Here is a 25,956-nt window from a genome sequence, read left to right on the forward strand (position 1 = left end):
TGTAATTTGTTTTTATGAAAAAAAAAATTCAATGTTTAAAAAAAAATAATATGATAATTATTAATCAAACAGGTTGCAATCGAATTATAGTTTATATGAATGACATAATATTATATGCAATGATAAGTTTTTAGAGTATGACTTTAACTGTTTTAAATTTTTATTGATGATTTGAATCAAGACTGGAATTTCTAAAACATCGATAAAGGTGCCTAATAATTTAAGCGTTTTATTTTGTTTAGATGGGTATCGAAGGTTTGTTAAAAACTGTATAGGTGCATTTGGATTATCAAATAACACTAAATTTTGGATATCGGTTGAGTTACCATTTAATTTATTGCTTTTTCAAACAATTCATTCAATGATTGCTGTAACAAATTAATGTTATTTGTATGTAACCGATGGTTTGCTTATAGGTAAAGCTACTATTTAAACTACAGGTGACACAAATTATTGTTTCTGGTTAATTATCCTCTATAGGTTAGGCTGTTTGTACTGCTATAACTTTATTCTTGTTTACTTGCAGAGTTGACATTATTAAATGCATCGATTTCTAAGTTTCGCCGGATTCTCAAACAAAATTTCTATCCTTCATAATGTCGTGAAAATTATTTAACTTTTTTGTCTTTAACAATTTGTTCGTAAATTAAAAAATAGTCATTTATTTATTATATACAATAAATTATGTAAAATTAATGTTGACTCTAATAGGTAGTGTTAGTATATTATGTTATAATTAATTAATCTCTTGATTGCTGATTTATCGTTGACTTTCTTAAATAGATCGATTTTTGTTATTAACTTATTTTTTTACCAAAATACAGAATACCATTGTTCAGCTCTTAACATTTTTTGAATTTTTTTTTGCACAAAAACGACAAATTATATATTGAGATAAACAAAACAACATGTCGTGTGATGGTATCAGAGGTGTAATATCGGGCGTTCGGGGGTGTAGAAGAAGCGCAAAACAGCAAACTTGGATGGTTAGTGTAAGAGTAATAAAATAAGTAAAATAAGTGTATATCTATTAGTGTAAAATTCGTTTTAAAGTTGCTATACGACATTTTTATTTGACAAATCAAAAACATGAAATATTATGATCACACATTTTAGAACGTTATTTTTTATGTATATAATAAATTATTTATGTAGCTCTATTTATATATATATATATAAATTATACATTTAGTATAATATATATGCATACATAAATAATATCCATATATATATTTTACGATTACACTATTAATACGTCGACAGTCATTAAACTCCGGTCTGTGTACATAAATATATTTAAAATATTATTAGTAATAATAATAATAATAATAATAATAATAATAATAAAAATAATAGTTTTGTGTAAAAGTCAGCGAATAAATAACATCGTCAACGGCGACGCCGCTATCGCCGGCGACATAGATCGCATGACGGAGAGAGAAAGTTCCAGTGCGGTTTTATCGCCCCCGGTAGCAAAAAATACAGCAGTGTAGTGTGACGTGTGGACTGTTATATTAATAAAATGTTATAAAATTGTATGCATAATATTATATACGATTAGTGCACACGTGAGTCCGTCAAAATCAAAAAAAAGTACGCTTCATTAAATCGATCAATTATTGTGGTGTGCATAAGTATTATTTACACTAGATACCTTGATGGCTCATGGATTAAACCGAAACGGACGTGAAAATGTTATCCCGAGATCACTTTCGACGTTAATTTTTTTCGTGTTTTTTTTTTTTTATATCGTTATATATTATATTATTATGTAGAATTGTGTGGAGCGTAATCCTGTCGTGAGACAGGATTGTGCGTGCTGAGCATAATTTAACATTAGGACTTTGCGCTAAAATATATTGAGCGCTGAAGAGAAGAATAATAGCGAGTATTATTTCGCTTAACGAAACTTACAACTAAATATACAGACTATCGTATATATTAGCATATAGGCCACTGAATTATAGGTATATTATTATACGATATTCCTAATCTAGTGCTGTATATAAGTCGTACAAAATTATTTTGCTTCATGTTTATAATTTATTTATTGGTAGTAGCTAATGACTGCACAATACTGTCATACGACATGACTAATATAAGTATAATATATTATATTATGTAAATATTACATTGAAATATTAAATAGTAAACTATATCATTATAATATATTTTATTTGATATACTGACCTGTATATTCGTTTAATTAGGTTAAAATAATTTAAATTTCTTGTATGACAAAATAATTTCTGTTTGCTATTTATTTTTGTCATATACATAAATAATTCACTAAATATATACATATTATATTACGTATTATACACACATTAATATTATTTATATACATATATAATATATTCAACTAACTAATATAATTTAATATTTGAATGACAAAATACAGATTTTAAATTGTTTCATCCACTCTATGGGTTTATTTTATTATTTTCATGCATGTAAATATTATTATTGCGTCTTTATGATATCAACATGTTTTAAACTATCTATTTCTTGTTAAAAGGACATTACACCCACATGTGTTGCCTCTATCTTACAAATCTAAAACGAATATTTTATATTCAATATTAATCCATTTTATTTTGTTATTTTTAAAACTTAAATTAATCGACTTATCATGCAATTTGATTTAAGACTATTATCTAGGACACCTCGGAGGATTTTATTGATATTTTAAATTTAAAACAATAGTTATGAATATATTAAAATTTACAAAGAATGTATAACTTTAAAATGCTCATAGCATGCTTTATTATTAAAATATCAATAAAAATCTTTGAGTTCTTCTAAGTACTGTATAATAATTCCATCTTTAAATTTTGTACTACTTAGTCAAAATTTAAAAAATAACAGCTTATTGCGAATGTAAAATTTCCTATGCTGAATTTTTTTAATACAAAAAAAATACATCCGACATCACATCTGGTGTTCTTATAAGATGATTTCTAGTATGTTATAATTATTTAATATAAATTTAACGTGTTTGTTTAAATTTAACATACCTAACTGTTATAAAATGTTATATATTTATATATTTATAGGTTAAGTTACTACCTTCCTTTTTTTCTAATATCACATTTGAAATTAGAATCACGATAATATTACCCCCGGCCTATTTTATACCTTTTGATAATAAAACTATTATTTTTTTTTTGCCATCTTATTGTGTTGAAATAAAATAAATATTTAAAAAATCAAGTTCACTAAATTCTATAACAAAATTTCAGATATGTAAATATTAATAAACTTGATAATAAAAAGATAAACCACTATCTAAATGAATTATTGATTTGGCACGATTTTTGTTTTTCGCGATCAAGGTTTTAAGATCTCTTCCATTTTAATAACACCGAATTTTATCGGTTTTTTCTTTTAGTTGCATCTAACTTTAGAATTTGAATTATAGTTTTAAGACTTAAAATAAAGCTTGACTTTTTTATTGACTAAACAGTCTTCAAATTTTTATTTTAATTCAGAAAAATTAATTTAAATTTAGGCCAAGATTAATAAAATATTCTACATAATATAAACACAGAAAAAAGAAATACATAATAATCACTGGTAATTGTTTGCTTTGGACTATTTACAATTTATTCCCATTTCCTATCTATTAAGTTCAAAACACCAATACTTATGTAAATTCAATTACTCATTATTTTTATCATAATGATATATTTCTTATATTTCATATTATCAGCTTTCATATCGAGAAAGTTAACGGGAATATAAAATTGTTTATTAGTCAAGTTCATAGAAAGTATCGTTAATTGAATGTTTTTATGATAATTTATATTTTTATATACATCATATACACTAAATTATTTTTTATTATTGAATATGTCGGTTTGGCCCAAACAACCGATAGCTCTTTTGCGTCCACAGTTCGAATAATATATATTTTTTTAGATAATATATTGATTATTAGAACATTTGATTTTGCTTCTAAAATGTTAACTTTGATCGATTTGTCTTTATTTAACAACCTTTTATTTAATTTTATAATAACGATGTAATACTTCAGTTCATAGGTATGTATTTATAATAATTCACAGATTATGTCAGTTAATCTGAAAATAATAAACTCAATATGTACCACATTTTTAATACTATACTAATTAGTAATTAAAAACCGTTATAAATCGAATTAAAAAAAAAAAGTTACGTTTTATAAACAACACGTTTTATATTCTATATGTGAATCCCTAACGATTTGTTAGTTTTATTGTGGTTTAATTTTCACCTTGTACCATTTTTTTAGATTGAGTTCCACTCAGAATACTGTTTTAAAAACAACCTATTTATATTTAATGAGTATTGTTGGTACAAATTGGACATAATAGTAGGTATACATATACTACAATTCAACGTCAAAGTTGTTTACATTTTTATATTCTATAAGTAGATACTATATAAAAAAGGCAAACGTTACTCAAATTATTATGTTTTAATTTTATGTATACACGGAAAAGGGTTTTAAACAACGAGTAGCATATTATTGAGTACAGACTACAGGTATAAATATTAAACTGCTTTATTAATTACGACTATCGCGCAATTGATACCGATATACATATTTTGTGTAATTGGTAACTATTATTATTCTGTATTAATTAAATAACTAAATATGCATAACATTATTCTTCTATTAAAAATATATTTACTACTTAATATAGTAGTATAACAATAATTTATAATTTAAAATGTTTGTTTTTCATATTCACGTATTACATATATACGAAAATCATTAATATTTTTATGTAATAGGTATATACACCATGTACATAAAAATACAATTATTTATTCATTTTTTTTTTTTAATAAAGGTGCACCTTTTTTATACTATGTATTACTTAATAAGATATATTACATTTATTATATATGTATACATTAAATATATCCATTCCCTGGTGTATTTACTCTCTCAAAAAGCTAAGTTTTAATTTGTTAATATTTACCATTTTTACCCTACTTTCATCAAACAATAAAACAACAATAACCTAGCGACACGTTTAACACATTATTATACACTACGTAACTACATATAAAAATATCTATATTATGTACACGCGTGACCTAAATGTATCCAGGGAATTAAAACAAAAATTATAATCTACAACACGAACTCCGTGTATATTATGACATGTGGCGGACATGGTACCTATACTACCTATATTATATTATGAACGAGATAATGGATGGCAGCATGTATTAAATACTCGGAGTTGTATAAAATATCTCAGATTTTTTTTTCGATTTTCAAACTGATGTTTACTAATTATGCAATTATTTTTCGTTCTTTTATTCGCTGTTATGATGTTATAAATATAAATATTATTATTAAATACACTTATTAAAAATGTATTATTAATTTTAAGAGGCACAGTCGTTCAGAAGAGGGCGTGGGTGGGTTGTGCATTAACAACAACGATGTCGTTTTTACCCTAATTGGTGACAAAATGAGTTAGAGTCACTTGTTAATTTAAGCTATAATGAATAAATCACACTAGTTTATAATATTTAGATAAAAATTTGAAATAAATTCAATTCGACACAAGCTTAAAATCGTGATATTTACCTATGTTGCGTATAACATAATATAAAACGTATAATAATGTACTCATGTACCTACTTACCTAATATTCAACAAAAACGTGATAATGAACTTTTATTTATTGATAATTATTTATAAATAATAATTTAGCAGAGCATAGGATTTATCGCTGTGTTTTTACTGTTAAAGTATGTATTGTTCGATTAATTAAAAAAAAAAAAAAAACTATTGATGATTGCAACACTCACCATGCCCGTAGCAGATGCTACACTACATATGTCTCAAAATATATGTAGTTGTTGTTGTTTTCGGGAGTTCAGTTTGTTATTTCCGCTACACAGCGATAATAGTTTAGTGACACATGTAATAACGTAGTAATCGTGACGACCATTTCATTTTGTGTTGTATGATTTGTTCTGTTATTGTTTCTTATTTATTGTCCTCAGGCGACAAAATATCAACTAAAAAAAAAAAAAATAACAGCGTGCTTAAAAAAAAGGCTACGAAAAATCGATCACAGTTCAAACAGTTTTCTGGTATTCATGTGAAAAATCAGAAAACAGACACTTGACCGCCATAATGTCATCATTGTTTGTCCTTATGAATATTATTTTCATCGTCATCGTCGCAATAATAATAATATTATTAATATATAATCGCAATCGCGTGGCGCCTGACCACCGACGCCGCCGGGGCCTAAGTCTGAGCGCCACGCCGCGACCGTCTATTTCTAGACAGCTTCGCCGCCGGAGTCGCAAGTCATCTCTTGCGATATTATTGCTTTTACATGGCCGACCTTGCCCCTTTGCGTGGCGTAGGAAACGAACGAACGCGTAAACCGCAGCAGCTGGCGGTAGTATAAATAAATTTGAAATTTTAATCGGACCACGCAATCAATCCGTCGCGTGCGCCGTAGCTGCCTGCTGCAACATACGGACGAGCGAAAAATTTAATAACGCGCAGTGGCGACGGAATTTATTTTTATTAAATTATTATTTGAATATTATATGAACTATTTGGTTAGTAATACGCTAGCACGTATTTTAACTACATTTTAAGAATTAACTGATTATTTGCTTATTACGCGATGTACTCAGATCTCCCAATGTTTTATTATGAAATAATAACTCTTATTTTGATCTGATGTTATTGCCAGGGAATAGCGTCCCTTCCTTGAGCATAATTATTTAACTATATATATTTTGCACAAATCAAAAAGCTATTTAAATGATTATTTTGACTTGATCTGTAATTTCTATACTGTTTATGACTATATATTATAAGAAACAATATGGTTTTTACATATGTACATTGGACATTTGATCTTAATTTTGGACAATAAGACCTAGTGTAGCGTGACGCGGCGTATTGGTTTATAATAAATTATATTTTCGCTATATAAGAATACATAAAATCTACGTATATGCACAATAAGTATACATTTTATAGAAGGCGGAGGAATATACAAATTAGAGTACGTGGGTACGTGGCTATGAAGCCATTCATTATTGACACTTAGTTTGAAATTAATATAAAATCAAAAGATAACGGCACGCCCTCTTTCTTTTGAGTCAACGATGAAGGATTTCAACGTAATATTTGAGAATAGGTATTTGAATTTCAGCCGATATCCATGTTTGTATTCCGAGTGCTCATATAGGCTTTATAGGTAAGTCTAATAAATAAAAAGTTAATGTTAGTTTGCTCTTTGACAGTATGGATTTTAGTTCACATTTTACGAAAGTGAACATTACGAATTCATTTTTTGATTTCATATAATATTATGTCAGATTGTAATCTATTATTAAGGTTAAGACCTAAATATTTAACACAATCAAAGAAGAAGAATAGGTATTTTTTTTAACTGTAATGTTTAGTCCATAAATTAGAGTGATTGTCGTACGAATGGATTTATTATGGTTCAATTTGATACACCAATCTGTGTTCAATTCATAAAGCAGATTTAAAAACGATCGAAAATTATTTCAGGTCATCAATCTGTTACTATATATTAATAAGATGATTTTGTCATTGATATAGTCGGTAAAATGAGTATTTTGTGTTTTGGACTGATCAGAAACATAAATGCTGAACAGTATACCTATAGGCGAAATAATACCCTCTTATTGAGGTTATCCAGCATTAATAATAACTAAATCTGAGGTCAATGACCTTTAATTTATTAGGAAGTTACGGTCCCTACATTATAGTTTAATTTAAATTAAGAAAGGAAAGATAAAAGTGTACGGGATCTGAATAGAAGGCCTTCACGCCATACTCTGTCAAAAGCCTGGCATATGTCTAGAAAGTCACAGTGGTACGACGTAAACTTTGTTTTCGAGCGATGTGGCGATAGCATCTAAAATTCTATGAATTTAATATAAATTTATTGATAAATGTTAGGTTCTAGAACTAAATTGATAAGGCGGAAGTTTATTGTTTCATAATATACACGGAGAAATTCGTTTAAATAGTGTTGTCGTTCACATCATGTTTGAAAATGTTTACAATTTAAATAAAAACAGGTGTTTTTATAAAAAGTTTACTATGATATATTATGTAACATATACTTAATCCTCAAAATATTTTTTCTCTGGCGTCGAGATCTGTTGATCTAATTTTGGGTTTGACGAGGGTACTTATGCTGACCAGTCTGTCACAGTCACACTCGCTGTTAAGCCTTAAGCTGCATAATATTATATTGATACGTAGGGTAATTACTGATTTAAAGTTAACCAAATTGTACAACGGCAAATCGATGTGTGTATTCCTGCAATATTTTTTTGAATTATTTGATCCTTTTTAAGGATAGTCAATTAATTATTATTTTTTTTTAAATTTTAAATTCACAGGTAATTGAAGGTAACTGGTGTATAACGAAAGTCAAATACTTTTTGTATCTGTATAGTATGTTTAATAGAATCTCCTTTATTGATTAAAATTTCAATTCTGTGTAGGTAAATAACAATATAATTTACTTTATATATTTTATGGCTTATTTCAAACGTTTTTCGGCGGTACCTAAAAATATGGATTTACATTTTACAGAAATAAAATGTCCACCTTAACTACAATATTTTATTACTATAAAACGTATGCTATAAGTATGTATTACATCTATTTTTTCATAATTTCTCAGTACCGTTTATTTCCATTGATTATATTTTATACTTTTCTTTCGGTTGAGGTTTATTTTAAATGTATTAACCAGTTCTATTAAAAGTATCTATGCATATTATATGTAGTCGTTTACAAGATATTAAGCGCAATTGATTTAGAATATTAGTTTAATATATTTTATCAATGTTATTAATTTAAATACATTTTCTTATCTCATTCAGTTTACAGTGATTAGGTAATTTGTACAGATAATATTTTGATATGATTATCTGTGAATTACTATATATATATATATATATATATATATTTGTTTATGAATTAAATGAAAATCATTAAATAATTTAATATTTATAATCTATTAATAATTATAACATGCTGGTAATCGGTTCCAACAAAAATCTTGTCGTTCTTCTTTTTACTCACACATGATAATATGTACAGTTGTATTTTTAATTTAAAAATATTTTGAATATTTCTCGTTATCGTTTTATTACATTTTTTAACTATAATTTATGAATGATAGTGAAAACGATTTCATGAGTAGCTAATTTATAAAAAAAACTTATCTTATACATAGACTTATTTTATACACCTTGATTTATCTTATTGCATAAACATGTATAATGGCTTAATAATAATCGTAATCATTAATTAACTTGCGGAAATAGACTTTCCTAATTTACAATAACTTGAATGGTGATAGATGGCTGTCTTAAAACAAGTTAATTCAAATCACCTTTTATTGCTTGCGCAATTTTTATTTTTAATTGAATTATTATTCAATTATTGTATGTTTGTGTAGTGCGTAATTTTCACATGCTATGAATTTTTATTAAATGCTTTAAAATTATGTAATATAATTTTAAAAATATTTTTAAGAATTTAAGAAAATAAAACTTTAAAATTTGTTTAAAATTTTACAAAACAACTTTTAGGCATAATTCGATTAAACAATAGCATGTTACAATTAAGTAATTTTATACATAACTAGTAATAAATACTCTTCTGTAGTGTAAACTTTCAAACATATTGTAATTATATATTGTTACACAACCTATATTGATATATTACAATAAACAGTATAATATATGCAGTATGCACGCATGTTATATAAGATGGAATCTTTAGTACTGCTTTGGTGTGTTAATTAGTTAATATTGATTTTTTATTTAAAAACATTCTATTTAAAAAAAAATTAATTTTTTTTCATAAATAAATGTCTTTGTGAATTGCTATTTTAAACTATAGATCTAATATTAAAATTAACACGTTCAAGTAACATTTTCCAACGTGATTAAATATAATACTTATCATAATTAAAAATTATAATATTTATTTTCACAGGTTCCATAATTTAAATTAATTCTAAAAAACAAAGTAATTATCTATTGGTTTATGTATATGTATATAATTTTTATGCTACAGAAAATATCATAAAAATGTCAGCTTTGCTGTATGTTTAGTAATTTTCACTTATCCTTTAAACATATTTATTTTTTTATAACAAGGTTAATATTTTTTCTTTAAAATTATTTTTACTGTAAATTTGTGTTAGTTCTTAAAATCTTCTTTAAAATATTCAGAATATGTAAACATCTATTTTACATTTAATATAATTATACTTCAATGATATATGTATTATAAATCATTTGATAAATAACGTGATATTCATAAGAACCACTACCATTTTTAATTTTAAACTTATATCGTACTTTGATCATCTTTGATTTGATTAAACTTAAATAATAATGTACCCTATATTTTTTGAATTATCATATAAGCTTACTAAGTCAAAGTAGATAGTCAATTTACTAATAATATGTATACATAAATACTAAAAATTTGGATTATATCATAATACGTAATAATAGTATAAGGATATAAGGTAATGAAAACATATCATAGAGTATATGAGGAATCGTTAAACTGTTCTCTAATGAACGGTACCGTTGTTAAGTGATTTCCTAAAATTAAAAGCACTTCTATGATGTTAAAATAAATCTACTGAGTTTTCCTTGAATTTAAAGTTATGATTTACATGAAAACGTTTTAGACTCATTTCTCTGTATTTCAGGTAAACTTTATGGCTTTAATATGTGTAGACGTGTAGTGTATAAAATTGTTCTATATGTTTATTATATAGATTTAAGGTTAATCTAAAAACTGATGAAACCTTAACAAATATTTAAATTTATATATCATATCACATTATTTTATATCCATATGAATTACTTATATTGAAATATGCTTATTTTAAATAATAAACAGGTAGATTTATTTAAAATAAAATATGTTATGATTTTTAAGTAATACAATTTTCAGGTTTTGTTCCTAAATATTGTTTAAAGAAGCAGCAAATATTATATAAACAAGCTATAATTATTTTAGTATCTATAGGTTTGTATATCATAAAATAATTTGTTACTAAATAGGTTTATTAAATTTTTTTTTTTCATGTGGAATTAAATTTTCTTTAAAATAATGATTTGCTTATCACTATTTTGTGCATATATGGCGTATCTTATGTGATGATTCTATTGATATCTGTACAATGTAATTATAATTTATAGAATATCAACATTATTCTCTAGATACCAAGTTTCTATAACTATGCCAATTGTAGATATTATTATTTTAATACCTATATATTGCTAAACTGGTAAGAACTTAAAGTATTTGCGATTCGTGATTTGTGAATTCGACAAATATCAAACTTACGTGTAATATACCTTATTTAGAATTGTCTAGAAAACAACAATAAGGAATGAATTATAAGTTATAAACTATGGTAGTTTTAAATTTTAAAACATTATAGAATTTAGTTTTTAACTAGCATTAATAATAGTTAAAGTTTAAAAAAAACTACTGCTAGGTATCAAAATATTTACTTACACTTATTTAAAATTTATGTGATGAATAGGTTGTTAATCATTTTCATGTTTAGTATGTTTACTATTAAATTCAGCTATTAAAAAATGTTTATATGTTGAATTGTTTTTTTTTTTTTAAATTATTTATGAGACGCGTACGCATGCACGAATCAATTGTGTTAAGCCAAAATATTTTGTACTGGGGACGATAAAAAGGAATAAAAACTTTTGAGGACTATTGGTGTGACACGATATATGGCAAAACCGTTGCATACGCTAAATGTGATTGTGGATAGATAACTGTTTGAAATAATGAAATATTTGAACCAAAAACAAATAGAAGTTTTACATTGAAAATATTGTACAATATTTTTCATGTTATATACAATGTAATTATCATTACAGTAAACATAATCACTTATCAGTTATATTATGTAATGATAAATAAACATTATTTTTGTGGTTTTTTTGTCAATGTATGGTATCAATTTTGTGCCAACAAAACGATATTTGAACGCACATTTCCTTGTGGCATAGTGGTGCCAAATATTTTTCGGATGATTCAGTCTAATTTTCTGGCATGAACTATTGTAGTATAGTATGGAGAGTGAATAACCCACGAGTTCGTCAGAATATTATAATGTCCGTGACTTATAAACGAATGTTTTGCGATCGAGTTAAAAACAAAATAAATGAAACGAAACCTTAAATATCTTACGGATGACAACAAAAACCTTAACGAGGTCAAGGTAGATAATACAAAACAGGATTAACTAAAAATATTAAAAAAATAACAATAATTCACTTAATTGCCATTCTTTGAGATGTCGTAATGCGCCTATTTAATAATTATTATTTAGATTGTTTGGTAGCTGTTCAGTTAATGTTTTTAATTTTTTTCTTAGTCAGTGAATAACACTTTTAGAAAAATAATAATATTGTAGACAAAATTTGTTGTAAAATTTTGAATTATTTTTTATATGTATAAACAAAAATACTATGTAGGTAGTAGGATACCTATGATATATCTGTCAATAATTTATCATTTATTATCTAATATCTATTAAAGAAACATAAAATTATATATATATATATATATATATATATATATATATATATTTATACCTATGTGTATATATTTATTATTATATATTTTTTAGTTAAGTATAAAAATAATAATATTTATTTATTTTTGTTTTTAATAATATGTATCTAATGGTTCTAGTACAATTATACAAGTTTAACAATAATATAAAACGGAATCATAGCTCAATGTTCATACGCACATTAGTTAACAATATCTGTACGTTTGAATGTTATTCGCATTTGCAAATAATTTTGATCTTTGTTTAATCGTACACAGCCCACAGGTATACTTGGTAATTACACAATATTATATGTTTTACAATAGATCGTATTAAATAAACATGGTGATTTGTGAAACAAATTGTGTGTCTGTTGCACACATTTCAGGGAAGCACGATCAGTACTTTATATGTTGATACCTACAACCATCGAATAAGACGAAACTCCCACGGGGGTGTCTATTGTTTTTGAAACGTTGTACAATGTCAGTAAATGTGAAACATCTGCCTTTGTCGGATTATCGAAACGATATTGTTTTTTTTTTTTTGTTTTACATAGTTATATAATATTAATATTATATGACACATTGCTGTCAGCGAGACCTTTTTATTTGTTTTTATGTATAATAAAAATAAAAACTGTAGTAATATATTATTTTGGCGTGGCACGGCGGATATTGCCATGTTGGTTTCGTAGCACCAGAAATTCATATAAAATAATAAATTAATTGAATGAAAATGAAAATGTTAAACAGGTCCTCAAAAAAAAAAAAAAAATGTCGTTGTTCAACTTGAACCACAATCGGATCATGTCAAGCGTTCTATAAAAAAATATTGCAAATGTATTGAAATTTCATAAAATTACCTATATTATTATTATTTGCACAATATAATTTGTACATAATCACATGTCCACTGACTCGAATATTTAACTATATTTCATGTATTGTTATTTTAATAATACATAACATTATTTTATTATAGGTAGGTCCTATTCCGTATTGTATCGTGCAAAATATTCAAATGTATGAAACATACATAATATGCACGCGCATATTACGCGCACATACACACACCATATAGTAATTAATTCGTTCGTATGCGACTCGATTTTGTCAGACATCCAACAACAGATCTTCTCTGAGGTCGATTTTTCAGACACACACCAAGTGTAAAATAGGTGCACATTTCTGATGACGTATACAGACGTCCCTATGTGGCAGTTATATAGCAAAATGTATTATTGTGCTCTTCGCGTCTCTTTATAATACATCATCGCACTATCGTCGTCAATGGAGTCCGCCGGTTTATTTTCTCTCGTTTTTTATTATAATTTTTTTTTCTTTTTTGTTCGTAGCAGTTTATAAATCAAACGTTTCTAAAAATATGTACTTGCTCTCGCGTGTGCGCGTGTTATGTGCCTGTGATGCGTTGGCCGTGACGTGTATATAATATGTGTGCGCGAAATTGTATTTTCGATTATATTACAAGTATAACAGTGTTCCATTCGGTTTCCATTTCGCGTAATAACGATAATAGTAGTGGAAATGCGTAAATAATAAACGAAAGGCGCAGTTTTGAACCGGAAAATACCGATCGGTTTATCATACATGAGTGCTAATAATGGCGTTGCTTTATATAGTTATATTTATTATATTGTATACTATTATGATTTTCTATGACTCAAACCCGGAATTCGCAAATATCAAATGTTTATTTTTAAGAATCACGTGGGGTAGCTTGCCGCGTGAACGAAATTTTCGTACAATTCAAGCAGAACGGATTTTTATAATTTGTTTAAAAATAACACGTGGTCATTCATCGTGTTGTTGTTTTGTATGTATGTATACCTTATTTTAAACTTTCTAAACGATGACTGTTGAACAATTCTGGAAGTGCTAAAATTAGCAATTAGATAATTCTGAAATTAAAAAAAAAACAAAATCATTTGTAACATTTAAATGTATATTAATTAAACAAAGCTATGTGCATAGCGTTGGCGACACGCATTATTTTGAAACTATAAAAAAGTGACAATTATTTTGTTCGTACACTGATTTTAACCAACCAAGAGGGCGAGGCTTAGAAACCTGATTGATGATTGATATTTTTATTTTTTTAAATATGTACATGAACTAGACTTGAATTGGTTTTTGTCGTTTCTAAAAAAACTATTATGCCATCAATACAATAAATTTAATAAACCATACTGCAGTATTGTGTATTTGAATAATATTGTTGCACTTGCAATGTATTATGTTGTCAAAGAACAATGAAAAATGTTATATTATCATTCACAAACTATCTTATGGAATCTGTGAAGTCGTCCCAAAAATTTTTAAGTATTTTATATATATAAACTTATTTGCTTTCCCGTGACACACTAATACCTGTTGACTCTATACCAGTGGCGGCGCGAGATATTTTACTTCATGTGTTCTGTTGGAATTCAGTCCACCCACCCACCACTCAATTCTAAAAATAATATATTTGGTTAATTTACCCATGGTTATAGTTATAGATACACCTGTTTGATTACCTATCATAATGATCATACCTACTCTCACTCTAGCTGATATCGTATTATCTTATCCTGACACGAGATAAAAAAAAAAAAACTGGTATAGTTTATGGTTCATGCGGTTTGAATATTTATAAATTATCATTGAATATTGATGTTTAATTTTGATTATTTTAAATTTGAATATCTATTATTATTATTATTTAATATAAAACTTACCTATTCGGGTATTCGTCTACATTCTACTATTTCGCCTTACACTGCTACCTGCAGTAGTACTCCATAAAATTACACCAGTAACCATCGACCCAATGCCTTGAACCCCTCAAAAATCTGCCTTCACGTTGTCACTGCGGAGGTACTCGCTATTTGCAAGGAAACAATATTTTACCATTCTCACAACAGCCAGTCGAGCATTTCAGTGAAATATGTTGTACACTCATAGTCTGTGCCTACCTTCTACACATTATCACAATTACTTTAACGTTTCGCTTTATTCAACCCTCTTTATCAGAGATTCAACAGGGGCAGAGATATTCTGAAATTGGCGGAGAAAATAATGATAAAAAAGTATAATATTTCATAAGACACGTATATATAACATATTATGTATTATAATGAATACATTTTTATTTATAAATATGTATTTAAAATTTAGATGAAGCGGTTAAGTATTATGCACCATGTTATTATCGAATTTTTTATGATCACCTATAGGTATAACTAAATTGATAGAATAGTAATAATTTGTTGTGAAGTATAATTAACTAAAATTATTGGAAACCTTAAAAGAATATAAAAAAATCAAAAAAAAAATCACTATGGTAACAATGTTGTATTAAGGTAATAAACGTATACATATTTGTCAAAATTGACTGAAAATAAATTTAGCGTGTTAAACGTTAAACAGATACCTCTAATAAATATATGTTTTAAATTGTTTAATGGACGATTAAATTTTGTCGGACATGTTTATTTTGGAAAATTGGCCGATATGACCGTTGACGACGTCGGCAAATGTCATTGGTATTTGGTAGTACTCATCGACGGAAAATGCGGTGGCCCAATTTTGCGTTATAATATTTCTTGCCAATGCGCGTGATATATTACAAATAAATTCATGTTTTAATAATAGGTATATTATATTTTCATCACCGTTTTAAAGTAATTATTTGGTAAATATTAAATAATAAGATATATGGATTGATATACCAACTACGTAAATAATATCATAAATAATTATATTTATTTATTCTCAAATGTTGCGATACACTACTTAAGATTAATACATGGGAATACTGTAAATAAATTAGCTTACAAAGTCATTTTAATAAAAGTGATTGATCGTTGACAAAAATCTTCATAAAAATTTACTTTCAATCAGATAGGTAGAGGCTATTTGGCTAAGAGAAACTGGCATAACCAGCCTCTATTATTTAATTATTACTATACATCACATAAAATGTCGGTCTTAATTTATGGAGATTTTTACATCATCGCCCTGGTTAGTCCACCATTACATATAAAAGTCAAAAGTCAAAAGTAAAAAAAAAAAACTACGGTAAAATAAATAGTGTTTATATAGCCTTCTAGAGAACCTACATGGAATCTCCCCCCCCCCACAAAACAAATAAAAATAAAATAGAGGCTCAAGACAGCCCTTCTCTTTAAAAATTTATATTGATGATTTTTATATTATTTATTATAAGACCATTGTTTTTTCATGAATTCTTTGCAAGAAAGTTAATTATTATCAGTAATTTATTCAAACGCCACGTATGTGGGTTTTATAGATTTATGATACATAGTAATTAATAAAACTGAATTGTGAACAATTTTTATTTTCAATTTAATTTAACTTCTACGATTTATATGATTGTACACGGCAAATGAGAAAAGAAAATCCCGAGAAGGCACAGAGACCAATTCAACTCTACACAGTACACGTCACACACACGCACACACACACACACACACATATATATATTATATATATATAATATTCGACAACGGCGTTTATTAATGAAAATTTCGTCTTTCGCTTGGAATTTTAATCTGAACTTGGCTCAAGTCTCCCGAGGTGAATATTCCGATATTAATATAATATGCGGATTGACGGCGTCATCGCGCGCACATTACACGTAGGTAGGTAGATAATATATACATATTTCATACAACGCGAAACCTATACGCAGAGTCCGAGAGAACGCCGCGTAATTAAAAAAAAAAAAAAAAAAATTGAATTAAAATCCCGTAAGAACATGCCCGACGGAAACACACTGTAATCCGATATTTTTGCACCGTTTATATTTTTAGGCGCCTGTCATTGCGTATTAGGTACTATTATTAATAACCCGATCATTGGGCTAAATAATATGATACGTGCGCTTAATGCGAGTCCGTGACGGAATGGCGTCCGAGGCAAACCCGTTGTTTTTGCAGCATTTTCTATTATTTTAATAATATCGCATCATAATTATTTTGCATGATGCGTATTGTACAGGGTATATGATTTATAACTTCGTGGATCTTTATGTATCTTTTGATTTCGAAAAAAAATGTGGGTTGAAAAATTACTTAAAGTTGTGACAACATTTTTATATATATATAAAAAAAAAATAAAAAAAATACACATTTTAATAATTCTCTGTTGTACAGAGCAAAATAATATATTATCTATGTTAATGTCGGCTTGTAAAAATAAAATTGAAATAGATACATTATAGTTGTTTTTTACTTAAAGTTTAGATAAAAGGAATTGTGATATAGAAGATATACTGCAAACGTGTAATACATTGTGCAACTCTAGTCCGCATACCGTTTTAAACGCTATTATACATACATAAAATCAAATTATCAATCACCATGAGACATTTTAACATTAAAATGTCTATTGAATTATTCCGCTAAGTGTATGAAAGATGGAATTATTTGATGTTGTTTACTGAAAATTCTATAATGAACAATATAGATAAGTATTATATGTCATTGCCAAAATATTTTTGTGTTATAAATACTGTGAACCGTACAAAAATATGATTTTTTTTGTCATTAAAATAAGATAAAACATTTACTGAGAAAATAATAGCGCATCGTAGGTTAAATGATCACCCTGTATATTAATTTCATCACAATTTATATAGCGCATAACAGCACAAAATAACATCACGGTATTATTTACAAAAATGTTAATTTCACGTGTATATCGCGGTTAGATTTTGTTTAACGCAGCGTATGGGTCTGGGTTTCTTCTCAGATACTCCATACAAACTTGCATGCACTATACACATACATGCATACACATTCATAATAAAACCACAACCATAGTGTCTTTTTTCATTTAAATCACATCATTTTTTTTTAAATTTTTTTTTATATTTAAGCATTGCGTTGTATTCCTATTTCCTAACGATTTTTTCTCGGCACGGTATCGGATCTGTTTATTTCTTAATACGAATGTTTAATTAAAGTATATGTTTAATGTTGTATAAAAATCTGGATTCCAAAGATTACCCAACATCACATCCATCATTAATTCACTACACCTCCAAAACTTAAGTCCGCGGACCCCTGGGGGTCCGCACGTGTACCGGAGGGGGTCCGCGAACGTAAATTGAAAATACTATATTACATTATTTATTATCGTTTTTTATTTTTTATTTTTATTAAGGAGGTCCGCAATCATTTTCACTATCTCTAAGGGGTCCAGCAGAGAAAAAATTTGGGAAACGCAGCACTACACTGGCTATAATATATTGTAGCTAGGAGTATTATCTCCATGTCGTTCAACGAAACTCGTATCTAGTTAATTGTGGAAATAGTGCAACTTGTAGAATATTGTACAGGCTTCTTGATATGTTATAACTTGTTATTTAATATACATGTGAAACTAATTAAATCGAATGTACCAAGGTAGTTATTTTTTTAAATCTCAACGAATAATAAATAATAATAGTATTTTGTTTCATAAATCCGAGACAAGTCTTACGCGCAAATTCAATACATTGTGTATAGGATATCTATACATCTTATATAGCCAGCTGGTGCTATTATTGACTCTCATTGTGTTTATACATTACATAACATTATGTATTGAAAGATTTCCATACTAGTCGTTGTTACAGCGTAAAAATAAAATGCATTGTTGGAGTATCAATATTTTGGCAACGCTGCACGATTTTTATTATAAATATTTCGATCACTTACATAATATGTGATAATAACAGCTCAGAGCGCAAATTTTGCGATGATTATTGATTGAAAAATCAGGTCTATTAACTATATAATATGTTGATTGATAATAAATCAACAATGGTCTAAATTTTGAACAGTCTTATTAACTTAACTTAAAATTTTAAACAAATTATTACGATTTTGATAAATAAGGATTTTAAAAATATTTAGACTGTACACTGTACACTGTTCATTCATTAATTCTGCGTTGATTTTATCGTTTTGTATGAAAAAAAAAATTGTAAAACGTTCCATGTAAAAAAATATTCATATCCATTTTATAACAACCATTTACATTTAAAAATATATTTATTTGGCACAATCCTTTCCTATTTTTTTATCTCAATATATCATTAGATCGTCTGGACCTTGATCAACATGGTAATTAACGATTGTCTAAGATGAGATATTAAATTCATTGACACAAATAATTGTTTGCAAATTATTGTTATGTGTTATAGACATTTTCACACTTGTAGAAATTATATTTTTGACGATGTGTTTGACAGTTTTATAATTATTGAAGGGTCATATTGGAACGTCGTCTACTTTTTTAAGGGCTCTAAACTTTAACTGGCTAAATCTTGATTTATCTCCTTTGGCAGACATTAATGGTTTATAATAGTCCTGACGTTGAACTTGACCTGTATTTGTTATATTGAAATTTAACATCCATGTAGGTAGCCGATATTACATTAACTATTTTAAACTATCATGTTACGTATGTCTGTGAAAAATAATTAACCACGATAAGTATTTAATCAAATAATTTAATCGATACGGATGCGAATTTATTTTTACAAAATATAAAACTTTTGCTGAGAATATTTTTCTTTTTAATTAAACGATCATTTTGAATTAATTTTATAATATTGATATATTTGTACAATAATATATTATATAAGTATAATATTCTATGTTTACCTATTTATTTTCAATAGTTGACTACTAAAAGAATAACATTCTATGATAAACTTTACAATCAATTTTCAAGTTTTTTGACTGAAAAAGTTAAATATCTATAAATAGTTTAATAACATCCAAAATATTTGAAAAATATATAATATCTTGTCTAGAAAATAATAATTAGTACAAATATTTGATGAAAATTTGAAGCCTACAATTTTTCTTAGACTGGGCGTGTTGCCTAAATGAAACCAAGTATTTAGCTGTTTTTATTCGTTTTATTCAATTATTATGAAATGGATTTAAAATTTTTTTCTTTTGACTCAAAAGACAAGATAAAATTTTTACCTGTAAATCCTTTCATAATTGATTAGTTTAAAAATTATAATTATTTAAAGGATTTCAGTACATTGTGAAAACTCAATAACATTTTTACCAGTAAATTCTTTCATAATTGATTAGTTTAAAAACTATAATTACTAAACGGATTTTAGTGCACTGTTTTTTTTCTTTCTTTGACTGCGCGGAACATAGACAAAAAGAATTCATTCAAAATTATTTAGTATTTTATTTTTGAATAATCTTGGATTAAAATCACCTATTGAAAAAGTTAAAGATGATAATATTTTTAAGGGTTTGATAAATTGATTTCGTATTTTATTATTTTTTGAACTTATAATCAATTTTAAAAATAAAAAGTTTGAAAATTTAAATAGACTAAATTTTTTTGAAACAATATTTAGATAAATCGTCATATTGTGCTCACAAAAATATTATTCTCTATAATTATTGTAATGGGCGATTTTATTCTATTATTAAGAAATAAAATAATAGATGATTTTGCGTAAAATATATATTTTGTTTATGTGTCGAGTGAGCTAGAGAGAGAAAACAAACATTACGCTGACATCCTCTTAATAGATTAGTAATATATTACTGTGTTGCAATATTTTACTTATGTTAATTTATTTTAATATGTAAGTTTTTTGTTTAATATTCATATTAAATATATTCGATATAAATTAGTATTTAATTCCTAGTCAAATATCCTTTGGAATAAGTTGCATACAAATGAATAGCTTGATAAAACACAAACTATAAAGTGAATTCAATAAAAAAAAAAAAAAAAAGGTTATATCTTATATATTTTACCTATGATACATAATAATAAAATTAAACGAATAATAATTGGACTAAGATAACCAAAATTGTGAGAAATAATTAATCTTCGCAATAAAAAAAAAACTATACTTATTTGATCACACTCAGTATTATCTAAAAAATGTTTAATGGTTTTTAACCTTACAAAATATATTTTTAATTACAACATTTTTATTTTAATATAACAATTTCTAATTTTTGTTACACTTGTAACAGTTATATATAAATAATTATGCGAAATTTTACTGTATACTAGAATTTCATTAATTTGATCTAAATTATAATATTAAATGAAAGTAGTTGTGTTGATTTATATTTATATATATATATATTTTTTTTTTTAGAAATATCTGTTGCCTTTGAAAAGTGCCGAAAACTCTGTACTAATCGAACCGTCAGTGGTTGACGAGATATTTTACCAGGTAGAAATATCTATTTTATTATCGTATTATGGTAATTTACATGTATTAAAATAATGTATTCTAATCTTAGATACCCGACATTTTAATGGAGCACGAACAGTTCCTAAAAGATCTGCATAAGCGTCTCGAAATTTGGGACGCACATCAGAGAATCGGTGACATCTTATTAGAAATGGTCTGTAGTGTGAATTTTTTGAAGTATAACTGACATACAATTTATTTTTTTATGAATTTTTTTCTTTTAGTTTTCGAAAAAGCCTGTGATAGATTCCTATACATCATTCATAAATAACTGGAAACAAGCCAAAGAAGCTATCAAATCGACTTGCAATTCAAAACCTGCATTTGCGAGATACTTAGAGGTAAGCAAAAATAATTATAAATTAGATTTATCAGTTAAAAAAAAAAATATGACTTTTCAAGAACCAATCATTTAATAAATGTTAACTTAATTTTTTCTGTTTTATTTTATATTAGTCTACAGCTCGAGAACATAAAGGAAAGTTGGCACTAGATTCACTTCTCATCATGCCTGTTCAGCGAATACCTAGATACGAACTTCTTATACAGGTATTTTATTTTATTATTGATTAAATATTAATTTATGATTAATTAATTTGTGATTATGAGTTGTTTTTTGTTAGCAACGATAAAACTTCTTATTGAAAATTTAACTTGGGTATCAACTAAAGAAAACGTACTTCTAAAAATCTTTAAAATATTCTCTTAATATTACATTTAAACTGATTGAATAGTTAACAAAGTACATTTTAACTTAAACATATGCATTTTTATTTTCTAAAATTCTGATTTAAAAATTATTTTGTAGTTAAAAATGTAAAATAATATTCTTTACAAGTTGTTCATATTGATATTAAAAATCTAAAAAATATACAAACATAATTCGTTTGTATACATATAACTATAGTTCAGATCTATTCAAAATTCCGTATTTTAGCGATTTTATTTATCATGTTATAGTTCTAAAACATTATTCATGGATATTTAAAAAAAAAATTATAATATGAGGTTTATAGTAAATTATATTTTCAAATATTATGTTTTTGGTAAAAGTGCTATCAAATTACTATATTACTAACAGTAAAATTAAGTACTTCACCTAATAACAATATCAAAAAATATAATATAAAATATTCTTGGTGATATTAGCTGATAGATCGATTCCGCTCAGAAACGTTTTTCGTATATGATGATATACATTGAATTCAAATTTAACACATCTATCACACTGACTGATGTCTAATGACATCTATCGTGTAGCAGAATTGTGTCCATTATATATTTTATACCATACTTTTTATTTTGTAAATTGATTCACATTTTTACCCTAGTATGATAAATGCATGTGTAACGTAAAAGTAATCTACTCTAAATTTATCAGCGTTGCGCAATAGATCCTATTTTTTAATACCACTGCTTGTCACTCCACCTACCATATATTGGAATTTAGGAGTAATCTACGGTAGACTACGGTTGTCTACCTGTATCTACCAATGAACAAGCACAATAGTACGTAGATTACCAACTTGACATATTATTAAATGATTTTCGTGCTTATTACTTATTTTGTATTAATTTATTAATAATTACTAAAATGTTACCGATTCTCATTTCATCAATAAAAATCATGCACATCAGTTGTGTTCATTATTTACTGCATTGTTAATATTATAAAATCTATTAACACCTAATTCGATTTTCCTTTTTTAATTTATTAAAAAATATTTCAATGTTCTGGTTCGCACACAACTTAAAAAGGACATATAGTAAACCATTCATAGTTATAACGATCAAGTTTTTTTGTTTTTTATTCAGACGCTATTAAAACACACTGAACCAACGCATCCAGATCATGAGTCTTTAATCGAATCGCAAAAACAGGTGCACGAAATGGCCGTAAAAATCAACTGCACCGAAAAGGACAATATGGAGTTGGAACAAATCGAATCTTTAATCGACGGACTCATACATTTGGCGGCTACTGATCGAACATTCCTTAGACACGACCTGGTGACCATCGTTTCCGGGCAGTCGATGAACCGTAAGGAACGAGCGCTTTTCCTGTTCTCCGACTTGCTGATCGTTACCAGTATCAAAAGAAAAAGTGGAACCATACGTAAACCATCCACGTAAGAGGAAAATTATTAAGTTTAAGGTTAAATAGACACCGGATTTTATGGTGTAAAAATCTCGAAAACGCTCTTTCAGTTGTGTGCTATAACACAATTATTATTTGGATCTAACGCGTTACCTATTTAGAAATATTTGAGAAAATGCTTATATAATGTGTATAATGTTTTTGTATATATAAGCCGGCTTCAAAACTCTTCTTTCAGCGGTTTTAATTTTTGTATCTATTCATGCAATTATATCTCGTGTCAATCGTTAGTTAGTGCCATAAATAAATAAATGCGTTTATTTTTACGAATGTGTTCGTTTAAAGTGCACCGAATACTTAAATGGCCATACAACCAAATAATATGGAAGACTATTGAAAACATTTCTAATTAGATTTAAAATTTTAAAATGCTACATACTTTTTAATGTAATACACGCTAATGAGCCAAAAAAAACAGTATGAGACGTTTATAATAGATGTTGTGAAACGAATTCTGTAAAATATTATTATTGGACATTTTACAGGACTACGCCAAACAGCGTCGTGAGCAATTTAGAAGCAAACAAATACAAGTTACTTATGAAGATACCATTGGATGATGTTGAAATTGTTAAAGGTATACATTAGCATTACTGCCATAGTGTCATTTAATAATTTAAAAATTAATTTTTAGTTTCAAAATATTGGTTATTCATGATAATCCCTGTATTGGTATTATTATACTAAGTCATAACTCATTAGAATTATTTTATTTCTAATTTTTCATTAACGTTTAAAACAATATATTTCAAATATTTTATATATAATAAATACCATGCTTATATTTACAATTCACATTGTAAAAAACTCCTCTTGATAATGTAATACTAGAAATCATGGTATAATATGTTAAATTAATTTTTTTGAAAACATTGCATTTTGAAATGTAATATTTACATAAAACATAAATTTTACATTGCAGTTTTTAAAATTTCAAATATCTACGAATAATGTTTTTAAATTATAATAAATAACTAAAACCGTATTTTTTTATTTTAAACTTTTAGGTTTTTTTATGAACTTTTTATTAAATTTTTAAAACTTCTGAATTAGCAACATTTTTTTATCAAATATCGGGTTTTTCTTATAAATTTTTATTTATCTTTATTTTTTTTGTTTTCTCAATAATTTTATTATATACTGGAAGTTTTTTTTCTTTAAACTACCCTTTTCCTCCTCTTAAAAACTCATCAGATTAAAATTCGCGACTTGAAATCAGCCTCAACATTGAAAATTGAAGAATTCTTTCTACTATATAAATTAACTCCAAATAAATACAAAAAAATTCACACTCACACACATCACTTTAAAATCAATTTGTTTATTACTCTATTCCAAATCTAACACAGGTAATTAAATATTTGATTATATTTCAGTAAAAGACGAAAACGTACGACGCATGCTTCGTGAGATGGAGTATTTATCAGAAGATGTCTCCACGCTGACACAAATGACAGATATGGTTTCCATGTTGCACTGTCCACACAGTCACTTGGAAGAGTCAATTAAAGATATGCTAAGTGCACTCAACAAACAACTATCAGAACGTCAAGCCAGCGACACTCAGCTATGTTATCTTGAACTGAACTTGCACACCAGGTAAAAAGATTATTAGTAGCGTAGCTTACGCCTTTCTTGTGTCAAGGTAGCCTTAGAAAAGAAAAAAAACAATTGTTTTAAACAATAGATTGTTAATGAAAACTGTAAAGGGCCAAAATAATGTATAAATTTAATTATTGATAAATAAAATTATATTATTCTGTCAAAAAGTAAATTAAAAAAGTAAAAAGTATATTAAGCATGGCATGACCTATTGTTTATTTAATAGGGAATATAATTTTCGATTTGAAAAAATCCCAAGACTAAAGGGGATAAATGAAAGTTTTAATGTTT

The 25,956-nt window shown here is 26.6% G+C and overlaps 1 protein-coding gene across 1 annotated transcript in view; it reads left to right on the top strand.

Annotated features, from left to right (window-relative positions):
• The window catches only part of LOC112603717 (rho guanine nucleotide exchange factor 17), a 62,672-nt gene that overhangs the window by 31,276 nt on the left and 5,440 nt on the right, over window positions 1-25,956 (top strand). Inside the window, exons 5-11 of the mRNA XM_025352430.1 lie at window positions 21,807-21,884; window positions 21,955-22,059; window positions 22,130-22,246; window positions 22,362-22,454; window positions 23,721-24,034; window positions 24,549-24,640; window positions 25,440-25,662. Coding sequence (XP_025208215.1) covers window positions 21,807-21,884; window positions 21,955-22,059; window positions 22,130-22,246; window positions 22,362-22,454; window positions 23,721-24,034; window positions 24,549-24,640; window positions 25,440-25,662 — 1,022 coding nt within the window. The remainder of the gene's footprint in view (window positions 1-21,806; window positions 21,885-21,954; window positions 22,060-22,129; window positions 22,247-22,361; window positions 22,455-23,720; window positions 24,035-24,548; window positions 24,641-25,439; window positions 25,663-25,956) is intronic.

Source organism: Melanaphis sacchari, unplaced genomic scaffold, assembly GCF_002803265.2.
Source record: "Melanaphis sacchari strain LSU unplaced genomic scaffold, SCAv2.0 Contig10_pilon_pilon, whole genome shotgun sequence".
NCBI classification, from domain to species: Eukaryota; Metazoa; Arthropoda; class Insecta; order Hemiptera; family Aphididae; genus Melanaphis; species Melanaphis sacchari.